General features: G+C 40.4%; 1 protein-coding gene across 5 annotated transcripts in view; it reads left to right on the forward strand.

The window, feature by feature from the left end:
* The window catches only part of Gpr143 (G protein-coupled receptor 143), a 43,902-nt gene extending 21,161 nt beyond the window's left edge, over positions 1 to 22,741 (forward strand). The window contains exons 3-10 of one of the 5 annotated variants that reach the window (XM_087599579.1): positions 2,797 to 2,906; positions 3,412 to 3,506; positions 6,928 to 7,020; positions 9,680 to 9,789; positions 11,877 to 11,985; positions 14,033 to 14,150; positions 14,677 to 14,914; positions 22,314 to 22,741. In XM_087599579.1, the coding sequence (XP_087455705.1) occupies positions 2,859 to 2,906; positions 3,412 to 3,506; positions 6,928 to 7,020; positions 9,680 to 9,789; positions 11,877 to 11,985; positions 14,033 to 14,150; positions 14,677 to 14,914; positions 22,314 to 22,408 (906 nt within the window). In that variant the 5' untranslated portion in view covers positions 2,797 to 2,858 and the 3' untranslated portion in view covers positions 22,409 to 22,741. The remainder of the gene's footprint in view (positions 1 to 2,796; positions 2,907 to 3,411; positions 3,507 to 6,927; positions 7,021 to 9,679; positions 9,790 to 11,876; positions 11,986 to 14,032; positions 14,151 to 14,676; positions 14,915 to 22,313) is intronic. The other 4 variants (NM_001106958.1, XM_087599580.1, XM_087599581.1 and 1 more) reach the window with 4 other exon arrangements.
* The last annotated feature ends 304 nt before the right edge of the window (positions 22,742 to 23,045 follow it).

A 23,045-nucleotide genomic window follows, 5' to 3' on the forward strand; every position in this document is an offset into this window, starting at 1 on the left:
GACAAGGCCATCCTCTGCTATATATGCAGCTGGAGCCATGGGTCTGTCCATGTGTACACTTTGGATGACGGTTTAGTCCCTGGGAGCTCTGGTTGGTTGGTATTGTTGTTGTTATGGGGTTGCAAGCCCCTTCAACTCCTTCAATCCTTTCTCTAACTCCTCCAATGGGAACCCAATTCTCAGTTCAATGGTTGGCTGTGAGCATCTGCCTCTGTATTTGTCATGCTCTGGCAGAGCCTCTCAGGAGACAGCTATATTAGGCTTCTGTCAGCATGCACTTCTTGGCATCAGCAGTATTGTCTGGGTTTGGTGGCTGTATGTATATGGGCTGGATCCCCAGGTGGGACAGTCTCTGAACAGCCTTTCCTTCAGTCTATGCTCCAACCTTTGTCTCCGTATTCCTCCTAGGAATATTTTTGTTCCCCCTTCTAAGAAGGACTAAAGCATTCACACTTTGGTTGTCCTTCTTCTTGAGCTTCATGTGGTCTGTGGATTGTATCTTAGGTAATCTGAGCTTTTGGGCTAATATCCACTTATCAGTGAGTGCATACATGGTATTTTTTTGTGTGTTTGCGTTACTTAAGTCAGGATGATATTTTCTAGTTCCATCCATTTGCCTATGAATTTCATGAAGTCATTGTTTTTCATAGCTGAGTAGTACTCCATTGTGTAAATGTACCACATTTTCTGTATTCATTCTTCTGTTGAGGGACATCTGGATTCTTTCCAGCTTCAGGTTATTATAAATAAGGCTGCTATGAACATAGTGGAGCATGTGTCCTTGTTATATGTTGGAGCATGTTTTGGATATATGCCCAGAAGTGGTATTAATGTTCTGTTCAGGAAATTATCGCCAGTGCCCATGTGTTTGAGGCTCTTCCCCACTTTTTCTTCTAATAATTTGAGTGTGTCTGGTTTTATGTGGAGGTCCTTGATCCACTTGTAGTTGAGCTTTGTACAGGGTGATAAGCATGGATCGATCTGCATTCTTCTACATGTTGACCTCCAGTTGAACCAGCACCATCTGGTGAAAATGCTGTCTTTGTTTCCATTGGATGGTTTTAGCTCCTTTGTCAAAGATCAAGTGCCCGTAGGTGTGTGGGTTCATTTCTGGGTCTTCAATTCTATTCCACTGATACCTGCCTGTCTCTGTACCAATACCATACAGTTTTTATGACTATTGCTCTGTAATGCAGCTTGAGGTCAGGGATGGTGATTCCTCCAGAAGTTCTCTTATTGTTGATGATATTTTTCCCTATCCTGGGTTTTTGTTATTCCAAATGAATTTGCAAATTGCTCTTTCTAACTCTATGAAGAATTGAGTTGGGATTTTGATGGGGACTGCATTGAATCTGTAGATCGCTTTTGATAAGATGGCTATTTTTACAATATTAATCCTGCCAATGCATGAACTTGGGAGATCTTTCAACTGAGAAAGACATTAGGGACACCCTTCACAATAGTCACAAATAATATAAAATATCTCGGTGTGACTCTAACCAAGCAAATAAAAGATCTGTATGACAAGAAATTCAAGTCTCTGAAAAAAGGAATTGAAGAAGCTCTGAAATGGAAAGATCTCCCATGCCACTGAAGTTTGAATCATTGCTGTTTGTCCTTGAGGTAATGGTTCTGTGTCCTGTGTTCATTTTCCTGTGTGTTTCACCTTGAGAAGATCCCTGGATACAGGTGGCTGATTGTGCCAAGGCCCAGACCTGACTTATCCCATTGCTAAGAGTCACAAAAATGTGACTGGATTTACTGAAGAGTATGAGTTCAGATGAATATTCTATAAATCCCAAGTCACTTTTTCTTATTTAGAAAAGCTATTTTTCTTTCCATGAGGGATAAATCATTTTTAGTGCAGGATAATTCAATCTAGTGTTTTCTTGATTCCTTAAGGATGTTACCAAGGTAGATAGCAGCATCAATTCAATTTAGTCCTGTAACCTGAATATTTTGAACTACAGAGGTCTCTAAATATCTTGAGAAGTAGGAAAAGGACAGCATCCTTCAGAACATCAGGTAAATGAGGTGGAAGATATGGGACAGAAGTCAGGAGAGGGCTGAGGACTGACCCTTCTTCTGAAATATATAAAATATGAGTGCTTTTCTCACAGGCCTTCTGGTTCAGTTTTAGTTCTTTGAAGACAGGGCCATTATGTGGCTGACTAATGAGCTACTGCCTCTGGAGTGCTTCAGTCAAAGAAGTGTGATCCTGGGCCGCCATGCCTAGCTCCTCCTCTAACCTTTATGGAGCTCCAAGAAGAGCTAGATTGCTAACAATTCTAAAGCACTTTTCAGAAAAACTATTATTATAATTATTTAGTTAGGACTGGCTTAGTGATTAGGCAATATGGCTTTAAATGTTTAGGAACCCCACAGTAGTGCATTACTCAGTGCATGTGTATAGAATTAGATATGTTATGGGTAGTACAAATGCATCTCTCCAGTTTCTTATATGAGTACCTTACATGGATATTAAAAGATACAGGTGAAAAATATAGATCTGCTAGTGATGCTATAATTTCTAATCACCAAACAAAGGAGGGACAATGCTGTTTCTGCTTATGGTTTGACTAGATACTGAAGTGCTTGGGACAACTCTGACAGTAACAATTATATCAGTTGCTGGGCCTTCATTTTCTTCTTTATCATTATGCACCAATGTCTCTGTTTTTCTCTTTTTCTTTCTTCCTTTGTTTTCTTTTTTGACATTCCTCCCACTAAAGCAACCAGATTGCTTCAGATTTGAATTAGGAACATGTAGACTTTCCCTATCTAATTCTCATACAGGAATCGTTATCAGGTCCACAGTGTGGATAGCCTACCCAGAATTCATTGAAAACATTTCCAATATGAATGGAACAGACATTTGGCCTACTGCTTTCTGTGTCGGGAGTGCAGTAAGTTACCTTCCTTTGTTCACCTTCCTCCCTTTGCTCCTCCTACAGGGTGGTCTTTAAAGTCAGCAGAGCAGACAGACACTGGGAGTTGTGAGGAATGCAATTCTCAGGTCTTGCCCTGGACCTGAAGACCAGGAGTCAGTGTGATGCCAAATCTACCTGGGATACAGATGGACACAGAAGAAGACTCAATCAGTGTCTAAGCTTTCCCCCTACACACACATATATACCCTCTTCATAATTTGTGCACAGTTTCAATCAAAGCCAGCCACAGAGAAAAATATATTGGTTTTCTAAAGAAACATATTTAAAAATACATTAAATGTTTTATATAAATACATACTTGTATTGGTCATAGCCACTCTGAATTCCAGAGAATGTGTTCATATGGGATAGCTCACTCATGATTCCAGGAAAACTTGTGTCTGCTCCTCATTTTAGGCATGAGTAGGGCACCTCATGCCTGCTGCTTGAATCTTTGATGCTGAACTCCTGTTGATTATAGATGTGGATCCAGCTGTTGTACAGTGCCTGCTTCTGGTGGCTCTTCTGCTATGCAGTTGATGTATACTTGGTGATCAGGAGATCAGCAGGACGGAGGTATTTATTGACTGGGAACACAAAAAGGGGTGTTTTGCTGGTTCTTTGAGCAAAATTTGGACAGACTATTGCGCGTTCAAAGGTTCTTCACAGTGTGGCTTACACCATATATCTGCCTGTCAATTGGATTTCCACCCAGAAATAACTATGCTTGCTCATTGTTATATTAACATTTTTTGAACACTTCATCTCACTATGAAATCTAGGATGTCACTTGAGCCTAGACTCCTCCTGCCTCTGCCTCCTGAGCGTTTCTCTTATAGAAGTTTGGCCCTATTCCCAGAGGACAGCTCACTTTAGTAAGATACCAATGGCAAATTCAAAACATCAAGATTCTTACAACCTTGTAAATGAGTAACTTGGGAAATTAAATAGTTAGGGGTTGTTGGGAATTTCAAGTGAAGAGCAAATATATTCAAGACTCTGGGTTCAATTCAAGTGGCCAAACCAAAATAAACAAAAAGTGAGGGAGGAAGAAATGAAATATTTGTAAGATTTGGAAGTGAATGCTAAGTGAGAGCCCTCACACTCCATATCATCCCACGCTAATTTTATCCTATTTATTATCTGGGATCTTATCCTTTTCCCTACTACTCAGGGGCTTTGGTATTAATTTTGAGGCAAACATTCATTCCCACATGCAGGATGAGAGGAGGAGGAGGATGAGCAGGAGGAAGAAGAGGAAGAAGAGAAGGAGAATGAGCAGGAGGAGGAGGAGGAGGAAGAGGAGGAAGAGAAAGATGCTGCTGGCATCTAGAAGACCTGGGCAAAGTATGGCTTCTGAGGATGCCCTATTATGTAAAAAGTTACTGCATGGGATGTAAAGCCCCAGAAAACTTTACAAGGGCAAGTTTTCATCAGAGTTAAGATACACACTGTTAGGAATGGAGTGATCTCCCCATTATAGAGAAACAGGGCACATAGCATAGGTAATAAAGATGCCAGGTTTCTGGAGAGACTAAGTCTCACCTTGGTGCCTGGTACAAGTCCTACTTCTTGAAGCCATAGGCAATGTGTGGGTGTGTTCTCACTGGTTGGAATGAACCAGGGTTGGGAGTGTCACTTCTGAAGCTTCTATCCTCTATCCTTCCCTTTGAAGAGTCTGCTGGTGTCCAGGGTAATAGGTGTAGCTGCTTCTACAGATGGCCACTGAGAGACTAAGACTGGTAGGGAGAGTTATCTTGTGAATTCCAGGGCAGGGGCCCAACTTGGCAAATGTGGCTGGCTAAACTTCACATGTCCTTTGAGATCCTGTCAGCACTGATATCTTTGGCAGGCTGGGGAGTATTTTCTCCTTTAATTCCTATCCCAAGAAAGGTAATTAAGATAGATGTAAAGCTTGAATTTGAGCTGTTCACTGCAGCTCCCTTCTGGTGTGGAATACACAGATTTCAAACAATACTTAGGTAGGGCTTGAGATCTTGAAAAAGGCCTTGGACTAAAGGTATGGTATTGTAAGAAAATGACAGTACAGGTCTCCATGGGGCACACTTTAATCCCCAAGCACCTCAGCAGGATCAGATCCTCTCAGCAGGAGGATCTGTAGCTGGAGGACAATTTAGGCTGAATAGTGAGAACCTGTTGCCAAAAGAAATGAAAGTGTGGGTGGCCACGGAATTGGTTGGTCTTGCATCCTGGACTGTTCATTCATCATTCTGTAAATGCATCCAGTGTGGCCCTAGGTATGGGGAGGGTGTGGTGGAATGAGCAGATCCTGCTGCCATCAACAATACAGTCCCCCTGTATTGAGAGTTTCTTTGAGGTAGCTGAGTCTCCATACAGCCTAGACCTCTGGCAATACTAACATTGATGCTGTGCCCCTCCAGCTTCCTGCCCCTGTGAGGCCAGCGGATGGCCACTCCAGGAACTGGCAACAATAGGGGAGACAAAATAGGCTGGAGTCATTTCCTTGTGTTTTCCCAGACAAATGGCACAGAACAGTTCTTCTCTAAGAGCTTTGTGTGCCAGCCTCTGCTTCTTTCCCTGCTTAGTGTAGGTGCTGGTCTCCTGTTCTGATCCACGGGCTTACTTTCCATTCACATAGCTAGACTTCAAAGTCAGAATCTCAATCAGACATGGATGTTATTTGTTCCATATCCTGTTAAATCTTGAGTGGCAGCTAGTGTGTGTGACTGACAGAGCCCAACATGCTTACCCAATCACAAAGTAGCATCTATTTGAATGTTGTCCACTACTCCATGGAATCAGCTGGCTTTGTGTAAAGCCAATTCTCCAAAGTTGCTGGTAGCCTCTAGAAGACCATGTCATCAAATCTGGGAGATTGGGTGACAGGGGTAAGACTGGCTGGGTATGTGCAAGCATAAACATAAAGGAAGGATATGGCAGGAATGTGAACTATGCCTGGAATGGGAAGTGCAAAGGAGGGAGGAAGAAAAGGAAGCCCTTTGATTGCCTGGAGAACTTGAGCTGTTTAGTTTCCCACCAGGTCCTGAAATACAGCGTCTTCGTTTGAGCCTTCAGATTGCAGTTTTTGTCTGATTTCCATGCAAGATGTACACCCTCCCCTTTATTTATTATTTATTTTTAATTGTGTGTATATGTGTGTGACTGTCTGGGGGCTTCTGCAAGTAACTACAGATACCTGAAGAAATCAAAAAAGGGAATCACCTGGATCCCAAGAGCTGGATTACAGACAGTTAAACATGAAGTGCCTGGGGTCCAGCTTAGTCAGAACAACTGACTGCCACCTAAGAAGACACATGCTGGCTAAACACGAAGATACCATTTAACCCAGTAATTTCACACACACACACACACACACACACACACACACACACACACACACACACACACACACACACCCTAAAGAATTGAAAACAGGAACTCAAATAGTTATATGTACATGTTCATAGCAGCACTACTCATAGTAGCCAAAAGGTAAAAACAGTCTAAATTTTCATTGGTAGGTATATGGAGGTGAAGCATGGGGTCTTTCCATATATAATGGTATATTACTCAGGTGTGAGAAACATGCTGTGTGAAAAAAAAAACCACACACGAAAGCCATGCAGTGTCTTATTATCTGTGTGAATATCTAGAACAGACAATTCCATAGGACAAAGCATATTAATCATTCTTGGGTTCAGAAGGAGTGGTAGTGACTACTAATGAGAATGAGGTATTTTATGGTGATCAAAATATTCTGTAAATAGATAGTTTTGATGGTTAAACAACATTGGCTGTGTATATGCAAAAAGTATCTTGAAATTGTTCACTTTCAAATAACAAGTTTTATGTGATGTGAATTTCACCTTGGAAAACACAAAAAATGTAAGCCCAACAACCCCCTCACCAATAGCACAGGAAGCTCTGGACAGAATAGAACTTAATCTAGTCATTTCCACTGGGTAGCCTTGTATCCCCTCTTAGCTGTTGCCACCCCTCTTCTCTTTTCTCCTAGCACCATCCTGCTGTACCACATCATGGCCTGGGGCCTGCCTGTGCTGCTCTGTGTGGAAGGTGCAGTCATGCTTTATTACCCTTCTGTGTCCAGGTAAGCCCAGTTACTCATAGTTCCTGGTCTATTGTGTGCCTCTAATAGGGAATGAAAAGCTGTTACAGCTAATCCATCTGGAAAAAAAAGAGAGGGGCAGGGGAGGTAACTTGGTGGTAGAGAATTTTGTTAACATATTTGAGGCCTTGAGATTATCCCTTCACCACAAAGGAAGATACTTATAAAGCCTCAAGGTCTAAGTATGAAAACTCTAAATTTACATGGAAAACAGACAGAGGTAAACAGTGTCTCTGTGACTTAAGGGATGTTTAAACCAGGGCTCAGTACAGCAGAGCCCTCCTGACAAGTCTTGCCCTTTGTCTATGTTTATGAATAAAGTTTTATTAGAGCACAGCTATATTTGTTTATGTGCTGTCTGTGGCTGTCTTTGATTTACAGAGACAGGATTCAGAAGTTACAGCAGAAGTTGAAGTTGAAATATATGAATCATCTTTTCCTCAGGATAAGTTTGCTGACCCACAGTATAGAACTTTTTTGACTGCTTTCAGTTTCTTAATTGGATGTATGCCTCCACTTTGATGTTGCCTTTTTTATTAACTACTTTTCTATTGCTATGATAAATACCATGACTAAGGGTAACTTAAGAGAGTTTATTTGGGCTTGCTCTTCCAGAGAGATAAGAGTCCATCAGGGCAGCAAAGCATGGAAGCAAGTAGCAGCCATGGTTGCAGGATCAAGAAACTGGGATATCACATCTTTAACCAAAAACATAAAACAAAGAGAATGAACTGGAAGTAGGGCAAGGCTATAAACTCTCAAAGACCACCCTGAGACATACTTTCTCCAGCAAGGAGGAACACTAACTGGGAACCAAGTGTTCAACTACTTGAGCCTGTGAAGGACATTTCTCATTTAAACCATTACACCTTATCAACTATGAGTACTCTCAGGGAGTTCTGTGCAGGCTCATGGTGTAGTCTTCTTTCTGGAGAACTTATAACAAACAGACAACAGTGTATATCTATTAGAGAAGAATACATTTAACTGAAAAATCCTTTACTTTCTCATGTACTTCCCTGTGGGACCTGGAAAATCCCCCCAAAAAATGTGAGCTCAAGAATTCCATTGATTCAGGGCTTGCAAGGAGTCCCTGGGTACTCAAATGCTTTTGGTAGATGTCTTGGATTTACTCTTGATTACCTCTTAGTCTTGTGCTACCCACATTTTGGAACCCTGGAATTCTTTAAGTATGCCCTTGCTTTCATCTGTCATTTTATTTCTACCTTTCTGTCAGAATCTCTTCTCCCCCTTCTCTTGTTTCCCTGACTTTCCAGACCACATTGAGCCTTCAAAGATGAAGAACATTTATACTAGAAGTAGACATCATAGGGAATTGTTGACCTCTCTCTTTGTGCCTGAGCTCTCCTGTGTCCTACTTTGGCTTCACTTCTCACTTCTCAGCTATTTTTTTCTCTTACATCATGTGTGTCCTAGCTGATAGTTCTTACCTTCTTTTTTTAGATTAAAAAATATAAATAAGTGTTTTGCTTTAGGTATGTATGTATACCATGTGCACACACACATATATATATATATGCGCTAGGAATTGAACCCATATCCTTTGCAAAAACAACAAGTGCTCTCAATCTCTGAGCCATTTCTCAGCTCTATCCTACCTTTATAACATGAATGCATGGCCTTCCATTACATCTTAAAGTGACCAGTGATTTCTGTGATTACTTTGTAGAAATTCTTATTAATTGCCCCCAAAAGAACTGCTGAGAGTTTTGTCATCAATGATAAGAACATATTTAATTTTAAATCTTATTTTTTGAGACAGGGTATCTCTATTATATAGCTCTAGTTGTCTTGGAACTCGATATGTAGACTAGGCTGGCCTCAAACTCAGAGATGCCTCTGCCTCATGAGTGCTGGGTTTAAAGGCCTGCACCATCACACAACTTTTAAATATTAAACTTCATTTTTAAAAAGATTTATTTATTTATTATATATAAGTATACTATAGCTGTCTTCAGACACACCAGAAGAGGGCATCAGATCTCATTACAGATGGTTATGACCCACCATGTGTTGCTGGGAATTGAACTCAGGACCTCTGGAAGAGCAGTCAGTGCTCTTAACCTCTGAGCCATCTCTCCAGCCCAATCTTAAACTTCTATATTTTTAGTTTCTAAGTTGCTCAGGGATAGGGAGTGGATTTTATTCATGTTACTGGGCAAGACCATGTAGCAAGTACTCAAAGCCTAGTACTTAAATGAATTCATTTGTCTCCACCTCCACTTGAATTGTTTGCGTGCACGTGTGTGTGTGTGTGTGTGTGTGTGTGTGTGTGTGTGTGTGTGTGTGTGTGTGTAACTGTGAAGAGACCAAGTACAGAGAGAACCTACCACTCCAGAATTTTTGTTTTCCCAGAAGGTCTTTAAAAGGTTCCCCCAATGGGATGCTCTGTCACTCCTGCCATTTATGAGACAGGAATATGACCCATCTCCTTCATCACTCTGTAATGTATTACTTGTTTTCAACAAGAAAAATAAGTCAGATTACCTTTGGACAAAGTCAGGAACAGACTGATGCATTTCCTTCTCTGCTCTAGCCTCTTATCCCAGCTTCCAGGTAAGCATCCCATCTCAGCTAAAGGTTTTCTTAGGGGAGAATGTTTTGATATTCTTCTTTTAAGGTGTGAGAGAGGCCTGGACCATGCCATCCCCCATTATGTCACCACATACTTGCCACTTATGCTTGTCCTTGTGGCCAACCCGATCCTGTTTCACAAGACAGTGATTTCAGGTAAATCTTGGGAGGATTACTCTTGGTTTATGGACATTGAGTACATCTGCATGTCTTGGAAACATAAAAAAATACAGCTGTTCCTTCTGGAATTAGAGATGACAATTGACTTTATTCATCTTTCTTCAAAGACATGAGCAGACAGTGGTTAAGAGCACTGGCTGCTCTTCTAGAGGTCCTGAGTTCAATTCCCAGCAACTACATGGTAGCTCACAACTCCTGTAATGGGATCTGATGCCCTCTTCTGGAGTTTCAGTAACAATGTATACATATACACAAAATAAACACATCTTTCAAAAACGTTAAACAAAAAAGGCAGGGGCAGAATTTAGCTGGACTAACTGACTGTGTTTAATAAGTGAAATGTGAAACCCTATTTACTTATTTATTACACAGTGTTTTTGCTGACGTTTGTTTAGCTAATGACCATGAATTTTAATTGAGCCTTCCATGCTAGGCCCTCCAGTGTCTGCTCTTAGTATAAAGGACTGAAGGTGAATTTTTAAAACTGTAGAGGCAACGTAGAAGTAGATATAGCAAGAGGCAGATAAGAGGAAGGGATGAGGTATGGACTCATGGTCATTCCTATGCACTCACTTGACCTATGCATTTTGTCAGATGTGCAGGAAGCAGGATGTGGAGCACAGGAAACAAATCCATTGCAATGGCAAAACTCTAGAGGGAGGTAGTGGGTCACCAGAGGGACATGCCTTTTACGGCTAGGACTAGAGACCTATATCTCAGTCCTACCACCTCCTCAAGTGACCATAAGACGGAGTAAATGCCCATTTGTCTTATGCTTCTGTGCATCTCTTAGGTAGAATGTGAATTAAGGCATTTATTTGTACATTGATCTTCAAAGAAAGGTCATTTAAGAATTAGAAGTTGTTTGTAGAAATCTCAAAAGAAGAGTGCTTTAAACTCTATCACTAGTGATAAACTACTGACACTTTAGATGCAACATTTCCTATCTTCTTTTAAATGTAGGCATTAAATATACTATTTATGCTGAAGTATCAACTGTTGATTGAACTGAAAAATGTTTATTTATTTACTATTTTTATGTTTATGTGTGTGTGCCTGCCTGAGTTTATGTGTATTACATGCACGTAGAGGCCAAAAAAGGGCATCAGATTCCCTGGAACTGAAATTTCAGGTGGTTGTGAGCTACCACGTGGTTACTAGGACCAAACTCATTTTCTACAGGAGCAGGAAGTGCTTTTAACCACTGAGGCATCTCTGTAGTTCCTGGTTATAGAATTTAAAAAAATCATTTTTAAAAGTCTATTATTAGTAATAGGAACTTATAATTGGATGAGTATTTTTATCTGCATTTAAATATAGGATTTTTTGTTTCAGAAATTACATATAAGTAGTGGTTTTTATCAAAGCAGCGGACATGCCTTGGCCAAATACAATAATGTTCAAATATATATATATATATATATATATATATATATATATATATATATGGAGGTGGTACAATGGATCATTAATTCTTCTCTAAAGATTTATTTTAACTTCTCTGTAAGGAGAAATATTAACTTTTTCAATATTCTAAAATAATAAGTGCATATTATTTTGGAGTGGATAAAAAGGCCTTTAAAAACACAGTATTTTAATAAAGTACTAATAAAATCAGGAGTTCAGTTAATGAATTACCAGGGTTAATTTCTCAGTTGTACAAAAGTCCTGCATTTGTGCATGATGTTCACACTGGGAGAAGCTATAGTTATGCAGCATGGTAAGTCAAGCTGAAATAGTGGTAGAGCACTTGCCTAGCATGCATAAGGCCATACTAATACCACATATATAAAAAGTTATTTAAAATTGAAAGTATCTAATTATATATATATATATATATATATGTATGTATATATATGTGTGTGTACATGTGTTTGTGTATATGTATGACCTTCATGTTTATAAGGACACCAGGTGCAATACTGTAATGACTGTCAGTAATGGGTTTTACTTCATGCTTTTCTGGCTGTATATAAAGGTTCATATCTGCTTTGGTTTTCTTCTCTGTTATGGAGTTACTGTAAGTCATGAATGTTGTCTGATGTTCCTCTACACTCCTACAGTGGCCTCTTTACTGAAAGGACGAAAAGGTGTTTATACAGAGAATGAGAGATTGATGGGGGCCGTGATCAAGACCCGGTTTTTCAAAATAATGCTGGTGTTAATTGCATGGTAACTTTTCTTCTAGTATTTGTTGTTGATTGTGCTAGTGAGAAGGATATGCCAACTTGCTATTTTTCTTCTCCAAATGTGACGTGAGAATTCCAAAGGAAAGAATCTGGAAGGAAAATCTTTGAGACAATGTAAGGTATCCCCTAAAGAAATGAACAGAAAATAGGTCAGCAAGTCATATTTTTTAAAAACCTTAATGACAATTATATATTATACCATGAAAATAAGAAGTGTTCAAGGTTTTGTTTTTTTTTAAAGAAAGATTTAGCCAGTTTTTCTTTTTCTCTCCTCCTCTTCTTTCTTACTTTGTTATTGTTATTGAGATAGTGTCTCACTATATACCCCTGGCTGACCCAGAACACATAATGTAGACTCAGGTGGCCTTGAATTTTCAGTGATTGATTCCCTTGCCTCTGCCTGTCCAGGTGCTGGGATTGTAAGCATGTACCATCACGCCCAGCTATGTGTTCAGTTTTCAAATATTTAAGCCATACACGCCTGATATTTCATCCCATCACCGGGCTAAGCAAAATAAAGGAACAATCACTCACATTGTTTATTTTGTATGTATAAACATTTTGGCTGTGTATATGTATATGCACTATGTGCCTATTAGGAAACCAGAAGAGGATGCCCAGATTCCTTTGAGTTACCAATTCTTTTTGTTTTTTAAGATGGAGGCAGAGTCTCACCTTGTTGCTCTGGCTGTCCTGGAACCCAGAAATATGCCTGCCTCTGGGATTAAAGACATGTTGCATTGTGCCCAGCCGGTACGGACATTTGTGAGCCACCATGTGGGTGCTAAAGACTGACCATAGATCCTCTTACAGAGCAAGTTCTAGTACAGCTAGGTCACATAGAGAAACTCTGTCTTGGAAAGACCCATTCTGCCTTCTCCCCAAAAAGATTGTTATTAAAAACAGTAATGAATCAGTACCATACAGAACACAGCAAATCTCTGTGGTATTAATCCCCCTGGCACAGGGACATTTATTTAAATGCCCTCCTAGGAGAGTTCTAAATTATCTGCAGCTTATATATTCATCTTGTTATTTTACATTCCAGTGACCTACAAAGATTAACATTTTAAAACCCCACATAAGGACTTGGTTATTTTTCTACTGCTGTGATAAAATGCTGTGACAAAGGCAATTTATATAAGGAAAGGTTTTTGGGGGCCTTAGAGTTCCAGAAAGATAGGAGTCCATCACCGTCATAGCAAAGAGTATGGAAGTAGGCATGTTGGCATGGTCTGGGAACTGCAGCTTAGAGTTCATATCCTAATCCATAAGAAGGGGGCAAAGAAGGTCACTGGGGATGGCATAGGCCTTTGAAAGCTCAGAGCTCACTGCCAATGACACTCCTCTAACAAATGTATACTTTCTAATCTCTCCGAAATAATCCCACCAACTGGAAATAAAACTTAGGAGCTTACAGAAGCCATTCTCCTTCAAACTACCACAGGCTTGGTAAGATAGTTCAGCAATAGAGGCACTTATGCTCAGCTCTGACTACTTGAATTTAATTCCTGCATCTCACAAGGTCGCAAGAGAGAACTGACTCCTAGAGATGTCCTCTGACTACCTCCTGTCTTTCCCCCATCCTCCAGCACACACAAATTCCATATAAAATATCAAAATGGCATCAAAAGGTTAAGTTACTTTTCAAAAAACGAAAGAAAAGAAAAGACAGAAAAGAAGGAAGGAAGGAAGGAAGGAAGGAAGGAAGGAAGGAAGGAAGGAAGGCAGGCAAGAAGAAAAGAAAAAGTCTTTAAGATTACCTCTCTTATGGAGAATGATTTCTGGGTTGATACAGGGCTAAACTTTACATCTTGATGTGATGTGGAATGTTTCTATCGGAATTGGTTGAGGTCTGTATTAGACCAAGAGAAGATTGTGTTTCAATTAAAGTCTTGGTGCCAACTCAATTCCTTCCCACAAAAGTGATCATGTTGCCACCAAGAACTGGTACATATAGACCACGGTTAAAGTCACTATGAATTTCACTGAGTGCTTTCTTCACCTGTGGATCATTTTCTTTCCATCAGTTGGTTGTCCAATATCATCAATGAATGTCTTTTGTTCTACCTTGAAATGCAACCAGATACCCATGGAGGCTCTCTGAAACGCATCCAGAATGCAGCCAGGACCACATGGTTTATTATGGTAGGCTAATCTAGACTGAATTTTTCTTCTTGTAAAGGAAAGAAGAAAACTGATATGGAAAAAAAACATTCAAAGTACGATGTGTAAATATATAACCAGTGCAATGTTTATGGACTACCATTATAACCCATGCACTGCCATGCTATGTTCTGTCATTGTATTACTAAACAGGCTTAGAGCTGGAATGTGGCCTGGTGACAATGGTTTCTGGGCTTGGTCTTCAGTACTGCAAAATGAGTGAGTGAGTGAGTGAATGAAAGAATGAATAAAAGTAAGGCAATCTCTGTTAAGTCGCTGTGGCCTAGAGATTGAGGCATTTGAAGTTTTTTTTCCACAGCATTAAACTGTTATTCTTTTTTGTTTCTTTTTATTAGATTTATTTACTTTATTTTATATGTATGGGTGTTTCAGAGGAAGATCAGTCTATTGGGTATACCAGCATAGAACTTATGATTATAGTGACTAAAGATTGTCACTTTTTCTACACTCCTTTTACCTTAATGTATTCTTTTGCCCTCCTTCCTAGGGAATATTGAATCCATCTCAAGGACTTCTCTTGTCTCTGGCCTTCTATGGCTGGACAGGATGCAGCCTGGATGTCCATGCTCCCAAGATGGTGATTCAGTGGGAAACAATGACTGCCTCGGCTGCTGAGGGCACATATCAGACCCCTGAGGGTTCCTGTGTGCCCCATCAAAACCCCAGGAAGGTGGTGTGTGTTGGGGGGCACACTTCTGATGAGGTGCTGAGTATTTTGTCTGAAGGTAATGCTTTATTCCAAGAAAAGTGAACTGCAGAGTCCCAGAATTCCCTGGAAGTCCATTAAACAGGGAGCTGCTGATGGGAAACTTACATGTCACTATACTCTTGCATTTCCTCTTCCACTTTTCATTTTTATATATTTTCACTTTTAGTAATCTATTTCATTTTATGCATATGGTTGTTTTTCCTGCATGTGTCTGTGAAGCACATTTATACCCAGTACCCATGGAAGCCAAAAGGTGGGATCAGATCCCTGGAACTGAAATTACAGGTAGCAAGCTGCCGTGTGGGTGCCAGGAATTGAACAGGACTCTTCTAGAATAGTCAGTGCTCTTAACAGTTAAGTCAGTTCTCCAGTCCCTCATTTGTTTTTAAGACAGAGTTTCACTATGAAACAAAAGCTAACTTCTAACATTCAGTCCTTCTGCCTCAGCTGTTTGAGTTATGGTATTACAGGAACATACCACCAGGTCCAGCTAGTTGGTTGCTACAATTTTCTGGCAGTCTAAGGAGAAAGATTTAAAAATACTTAGGGGGTTAGTTCTCAGTACCCATACTGGCAATCTACAATCACCTGTGATTCCAGCTCCAGGGGATCTGATGACCTCTTCTAGTCTGGGTGGGCACATGCACACATGTACTCATAATACACACAAATAAAAATAAATCTAAACAACAACAAACTTACTCAGGAACATCAGAGCAATCTTGCCTATCCTCAGCTAGCCCACAGAGAATGGATAGGAAACATCTAGTTTCCTATCATATCATATACTCCTTATCATATACTATTTTCAGAGCAGCATCCCTTATCCTTGGCTAGCTGCTTCTACCTTCTGCTGCCTGTGCTATGCACTTTAGAGTGTTTATTAGCTTCTCTGCTCTCATCTCCCTGGAGTAACAAATACCTTCTGTGGGCTTAGTGTCCCTCGGGTCAGAAAAATGTCTCCTTTGCAAAAGCTTAAAGAAACTTGCATTTTTGAACATGATAATATCTGGGATACATAGACATTCATGTACACACACACACACACACACACACACACACACACACACACACACACACACACACAGAGCCAAAGACAATTCACAGTACTGACAAACTATTCCAAACTAGACGGAGGAACATTTTGAGGAAAGATGTGTGGAATTGGTTAGAGGACTTCAATCTTCTTTGCCTTTCTTGCTATTCACATATGCAGAAGAAGGTTCATTCTTGGGACAAGTCTGGCTGAGAAAATATCTAGATAAATCTATGACCTGATGTCCTGAGGTGGTATTGTGTGGTTGTACTGGGGAGCTGTAAAGGAAACAGAGAAGCTCTCCTGGATGGACCTACACGACAGAAACTGTGTGTTTAGGAACTTTCTCTTTCTCTGAGTATGCTGCAGTGGTAGGCAGGGTCTCATCTATGCTGGGCTATTGCTGCAGCTCCAGCCACACCCTAGCCTTTAGGCTTCTAATGTTGCCCCAGTAGTTAAGACTGCTGTCAGCATGCCAAGTTATTGATACCACGGCGTCAGGAGTAAAAAGCTGCATTTAGAATTATTTATGTGTGTCCGAATTCCCATCCTGATGGTTCAAAATGGCTGAGCCATTTTTGACACTATAATAAAATTCTACAATAACAATAAACCCCATTATATCTGGTCCCTGCACCCTACTTCCTTCCACCACTTCAAACAGCATTAAGCAGACCCTTCTTGTTTCTATTCTGTCCAGCCTAGTACTGTTGCTCACAGGCTGAAAGCTTTTAGAATCTTTAAAACAATGCACAAAGGTCCAACAGGAAACAGAGCCACTGTTCATAATGACTGCTGTCTTTAGGATCCCTTCTTTGTTGCTGATCTTGCTTCTTTTTTTAAGTGCTTTGAATGTAACCTGGTATGTTACCAGTGCCAACTTTTTGCTACACAATAGAACCATGTCCCTAAATCCTATTTCAATTCCTTTCAAAGCAAAGGAAAAAGTTTTGGCAGAGTAAAGAAGACCTGAGACCCCTCTACAGTCCAGAGGTGGGGGTAGGGTAGGGAAGAGAATCCACTGTGATATATAATTCAAATATCATCAAATTTATTCTTTAAAGGTTTAGTGCATTTTAGTGTATTCATGAAGTTGTCCAGTCATTGCCTAAATAAATAAATAAATAAATCCAGAACTTTACTTGGAAGTTGTGGACACAGCCGTGAACTCCCCCTATTCATTCTCCCTCTCCCCCTCCCTCCTCCTGGGTCTCATGTATCACAAATTGGCTTCAAGCTCACTATATAGCTCTTGCTGACTTTGAACTCTTGATCATTTTGCTTCCACTTTCAGGTGCTGAGATTAAGAGAGTATACCACCATGCTCAGTTTACAAGGTGATGGGTTGAATCTAGGGCTTTCTGCCTGCTAGGCAAACAATTTACCAACTGAGCTTCACTTTCAGCCTTCTCCATTCCTGCCAGCCACGAATTTTTCTGTGTATGAATGTTCTACAAATTTCCTATAATCATATTGTACGGAGTTTGTCCTTTTCTGTCTGACTTTATACCCTAAATTTTTGAAGATTTATTCAGCAGCACACATCAGCATATGGTTCTTTTATGGCTCAATAACATATTACAGTATGGAAATATTTATTTTCTGAAAAATTTCTAGCAACTACTATTGACTGTAAAGAACTCCATCAAGCCCTGTATTAGGAGCTGTCATGGGTTTGCAGCAAGGACCATAATCCCTGCCCTTATAGTTTATTGGACAAATTCAAAACAGTTAAAATTATTATTCTATTCAATTAATGAATTAATCATTGAAAATGTTGATTTTTTGTTTTGGTTTGGTGTTTTTCAAGATAGGGTTTCTTTGTGCAAAACCCTGGCTGTCCTGGAATTTGCTTTGTAAGCCAGGCTAGGCTCATGCTCACAGAATTTGAACCTGCCCCTGTGTATTAGCACCCTGATTACCAATTGCTGGGATTAAAGTTGTGCAACACCACCACCCTGTAAAAGTATTGATTTGAGAAACAATGTGGAGGTAGAGGAAAGCAAATGAGAGCCTTTCTAAAAAAAAGAATTTTTGTAAAAATGGCAGTCATTAGGATTGAGGTATAGCTCAGTAAGAGCATTTGACTAGCATGTACAAGGCCCGAGTTCGACCCCCGCACCCCGTACTATAAATATACAAAAGAAAACAACAGACCCTGCCTAATTAATTAATTAATTAATTAATCCAAAGAAAAGAGGAAAAGGCAACTGTCAGTTAAGAATCCACAGTGATGTGTTGTTTGCTTATCTTCTGGGTCATTTTTTTTTTGGAAGCATTCTTCAAGCACAGAGTGAGTAGGAAAAATTAACCAAAACATTTCCTGCAAAAGTATAAGTAGTGGGGGTTTGGTGAAGGTCTTAAGTTTACACTTCCTCACCCTGAAAATAGCTAAATTAAAATGACTCCTAAGAAAAAGTCACCACCATTTTGTATGGTGGCTCTTTGCAGGAATTTGCATACATGGAACTGCAAAGAACAAAGAAAGCTGTTTTTTAGAAACTAAATCACTTTAAGTATTTTGCTTCTTAGAGTGTTATAGTGCATTTAAAAAGATTTCCGCATCTCTTTTGGTTAGTATTGTCCTTTATGGTCTAGTAATGTTTTAGTTACTTCTCTGTGCAGTAACAAAGTTTCTGAAGAAAATTACTTTTTAAAAGGAAAGGTTTAATATGGTTCAGTTTTACAGGCTTTTGGAAAAGGGTGCATATCCATCTAATGAAATATCATTATATCATAAAAAGAACCATTGCTTGGTCCTCTTGCTCTGGGCTTGTGATGACACAACATCATTGCTGGGGGCTGACTGTTTGATATCATGAGGTCATGGTCACTTGATATCAGCAGACTTTGCATCAATAGAGAACTAGTCAATGCCCTAGTAGCCATGCTGCACTGTCTCCAGAGTCTTGCTCTGTCAACAAAAACACCTTCTCTTCGTGGAGCATTACAAGGCAGAAAAAAGCCCCAAGACCATCCAGGCTTGCTAGAGTCCAGAGCACAAATCCTTGTGTGACTTAGGATGAATGGAGCTACCTGAGGGTGGCTTTATTCTTGCAGCTTTGCCTTTGAGAGAATCTTATGCATCACTGTTTTCCATGGAGATGGGTGTAAGGAGTGAAAGACCAAACACTTTACAAAGCCATGGGAATTTGTCCTCAAGTGTGAGGTCATGGGGGAGTATCCGCAGCAAAGACCTTGATCACAAGCCACCTTATGATACTCAGCTGGGTCTTTTTTTAAACAAAAACCACAAAAAAACCCACATGAGTTCTCATGCACCCGAGATGAGTTCATAGTCCAGCTGACCCTGTGAGAATCAGATTTTTTTCAAGTGTCTTCAGCCAGCCCCTCCTGCAGCAGTGCTATTCTGGAAGCTCTTAAAAGACTTTCCAGCTGCTCCCTGGCTACTCTAGCCAGATGGTTGTCCTCTATTACCCATGGCTGCACCCACACTCAAAATCTGGACCTGGCTCTAGGGTCCATGGCCAAACATCATTTCTTCATTCCTTCCTCTAGATTCCTTGAGGGGATCACATTTACTTTGTGTTCATCATGCCTGAATCCACTTAGATGCATCTTCCCCTAGGGAAGTTCTGGCTGCTGGTTCCCTAACAGGCTACAGTGGGTGACCCAAGTGCATTAGAGTATTCCTTCAGTATGGTGTTTGCCTCTGTTCAAACTGTTATTCTTCCTGCCTTCCATAGGTCATCAATGTTAATGCTGCTCTAGCTTCCAAGGGCTCATCTCACTGCTGTTGAGGCATTGACTCAACTATATCCACTCAATATGTTTACTGAGTATTCCATTCTAGAGGAAGAAAGAAAACAAATGCAGAAAGTCCACAGTGATTATGTAATATGATATCCAACTAGTGATAAATATGGTGAACTAGAACTCTTTAGGGTGCTGGGGATAGAATTCAAATGAAAAGAGCTTGCTCAACATGTAAGTGACTCTGACTTCAATACCTAATTTATTAAGAATAGGAACAGCTAATCAGGAAGAAAGTTAGGTAGGGAACTAGTATTTTTGATAGGGTATCCCAGAAGTTTCTCTGTGGATGAGGTAACATTCTGAATTGAGACCAAAATTAAACACAAAGAGTCATGGGAAAGTTCAAAGATGCATTGCAGGCAGAAAAAGAGCAGTGGAATGGCCTTTGACAGGACCATACCTTTAGAAGGAGAGGAGGAGTAGGTAAATTAGAATGCCTGAGGGATGACAGGAGTGATAGGCAAAGCTGCAAAAGTAAGCAGGGTCCATTGGTGGAGCTTAGAGACTGCCTGTGCAAACGGGGAAAGGCCCCCTTGCTTCATTGCTTCCATCTTTGAATTTTCCATACCCAGTTCCTACCCTGGCTCAGAGCCAGTTCTTCTGGGTATTTTTGGGAGCAGAAGAATAAGTCTGCTATTGTTCCAAAGGATTTTGCTATCCGGAAGGAAGGAGTGCTAGTCAAGTGATTAAGTAGACCTGCAGAGTGACCCTTGATGAGAATGTTTTATTTTGCCTTTCTTATTGAGCTTACTTTCCCACCCTTTGTACTGTGCTGTGACTGCTGTCTGTAAGTCATGACACGTTCTAAAGCAAAGGGGAAATTGATTAGTAAAAAAATAGAACAGGACCAGAGAACAATGATGGGATCCAAGGAAAGCCAGATGAAATGAGCCACACAAGGCTACTCAAATTGTGTGACTGATTTTTCTTTGAACTTCTTACCTGGAAACTAAAGAGAGAATGTGATAAGTTACAAAATTAATTATTCTGAAGAAAACCTAGCAATGGCTCTTAGAAGACAAATACAACTCCCTGTCCTTGTCCCTGTCCCTGTCCCTCTCCCTGTCCTTCTCCCTCTCCCTCTCCCTCTCCTGCGCTCACAGGTTCCAGACATGAAGGCCAGAGAGAAAGGTCTCCTTCCTTCAGCTTCCTATGAAATGAGCACCAAATAACTCAGAGATTATTTGGATGTGTGTACTATGCCATATGAGAAGCATCATTTGTCCCCTACTCATTGTATCTAGGGCTCTAGTTTATCATCAGAACAAGAAAACTGGCTTAGCAAAGCACTGCCAGGCATGTGCTGTTGTGTGTCTTGATATTTGTTTAAATTACAGCCCCTTGATAGATAGAGAGATAGTTTGGTGTGCTGAAGGATGGGGGTTGCAAGGTGAAAGAAAACTGGTAGCACTGTATATGAGGACAAGAGCGAGCTTTGCAGAAAACAGAGATTGCTTCATTTTGGGGCTTTCTGGAGCTGAGTGCACGTAGCCAGACAGGAGATCCCACTGTTTATCACAACTTGCTGTGGATGGACTATGTCCTTTGTACATCTCAGGCACACCCAAGGGTCCAAGGACACCTTAATTAAACTGTCACATTTCCCTTGGAACCATGTGTCAGCTGCCTGAAATGATTCTATAGGATTCATTTCATTTTTTTCTCTGAATAGATTAAATAAAGTAAGGGATTGTCTTAGAGTTTTACTGCTGTGAACAGACACCATGAACAAGGCAACTCTTATAAGGACAAGATTAACTGGGAGCTGGCTTACAGGTTCTGAGGTTCAGTCCATTATCACCAAGGCAAGAACATGGCAGCATTCAGGCAGATATGGTGCAGGAGGAGCTGAGAGTTCTACATCTTCATCTGAAGGCTGCTAGCAGAATACTGGCTTGCAGGCAGCTAGGATGAGGGTCTTATAGCCCATACCCATAATGACACACCTATTCCAACAAGGCCACACCTTCTAATAGTGCCACTCCCTAGACCAGCCAAGCATATACAAACAATCACAGGGATGATGTAGAGGTTTTTCCCCCTCATTTTATTTATACATAAGCATAGGCAATATTGATGTTAATTATTTTTTGAGACAGGATCTTTGTATGTACTCCTGGCTTTCCTATAACTTGCTATGTATACTAGGCTCAAATCCACAGAAATTTGCCTGACTTCTCATGAAGGAATTAAAGTGTGTGCTACTACACCTGGCCTTAGATGTTAATATTTGACTAAGATTCATTCATTTATTCTTTCTTTTATCAAGAAAAAGAAAGATAAAGTCTCATTTTGTTGTTGCGTACTAGCAGCATTTTCTGAAATTTAAGTCTGGCAATGTTGCTCACTTAGTACAGTGTTTGGTTAGCTAATGTGAGGTCCTGAGTTCAATTTCCACCACTATATAAAATGAATATGATGATACATATTTGTTATTCTAGCACTTTTGAGGGGGATTCAGGAGGCTTGGAAGTTCAAGTTCCTTCTTGAATATATATCAACTTTGAGGCAATCCTGGTCTACATGTGACCCTGTGATAGCAAAACAAGACCAAATCTTCTAGAACCTCAGCCCTAACATAACCTGCTCTTTTCCTCTTCAGGTTCGGATGCTAGCACTGTTGAAATCCATACTGCAACTGGGTCCCACAACATAAAGGAAGTTGACTCCATTTCCCAAGCCCAGGGGGATCTCTGAATGGATGGGATGGGGGCCAGACATCCCTGTTTTTCAGGTTCTGTGTCTTGTTGTTTTGGATTGTGTTCTTGCCTTCCTTCCTATCACAGTGCTGCCATGATGTAGCATCCTTCAAATTCCACTTTGGTCACCATAGAGGAGCTCACTGAGGATGGCCTTTATGCTGGGAGAAACAACACACCAGAACTTGGACATGGAAAATTTCCTCTAGAACATTCAGTGTCACCTCTTGACTTTTAATTACCCCTTGGACTTTTACTAAGGCCAGTTGTAGTGCTTAAGTGCCAGACCCAAATTCTTGAGAAAATAGTTAAATAAAGTCATTGTGACTAACTCCAATTTGACATGGATTCTGTCCAAACAGCCAACTCCATTTTGACATGGATTCTGTCCAAATAACCTGTAGCCAGTGGTCTTCTGGAAAGTCTGGATGGTGAAGGAGATAAGTTCAACAGGATGGACTGGGATCAGAGCACTGATGTATGAAGGAAGTCTTTTTCTAGTGCCACTAAGGTGGGGGTGCATCATATCTTTAATATAGCTGTCCCTCCTATGCTGTGTCAAGTAGTGACATAGCCTAATAACTCCCTGAAGCTATGATTGATTATTGCTGTGTTCTTGCCATTTTTTCAGTTAA

The sequence above is a fragment of the Rattus norvegicus genome, chromosome X, assembly GCF_021556685.1.
Source record: "Rattus norvegicus strain SHRSP/BbbUtx chromosome X, alternate assembly SHRSP_T2T, whole genome shotgun sequence".
Taxonomy (NCBI): Eukaryota; Metazoa; Chordata; class Mammalia; order Rodentia; family Muridae; genus Rattus; species Rattus norvegicus.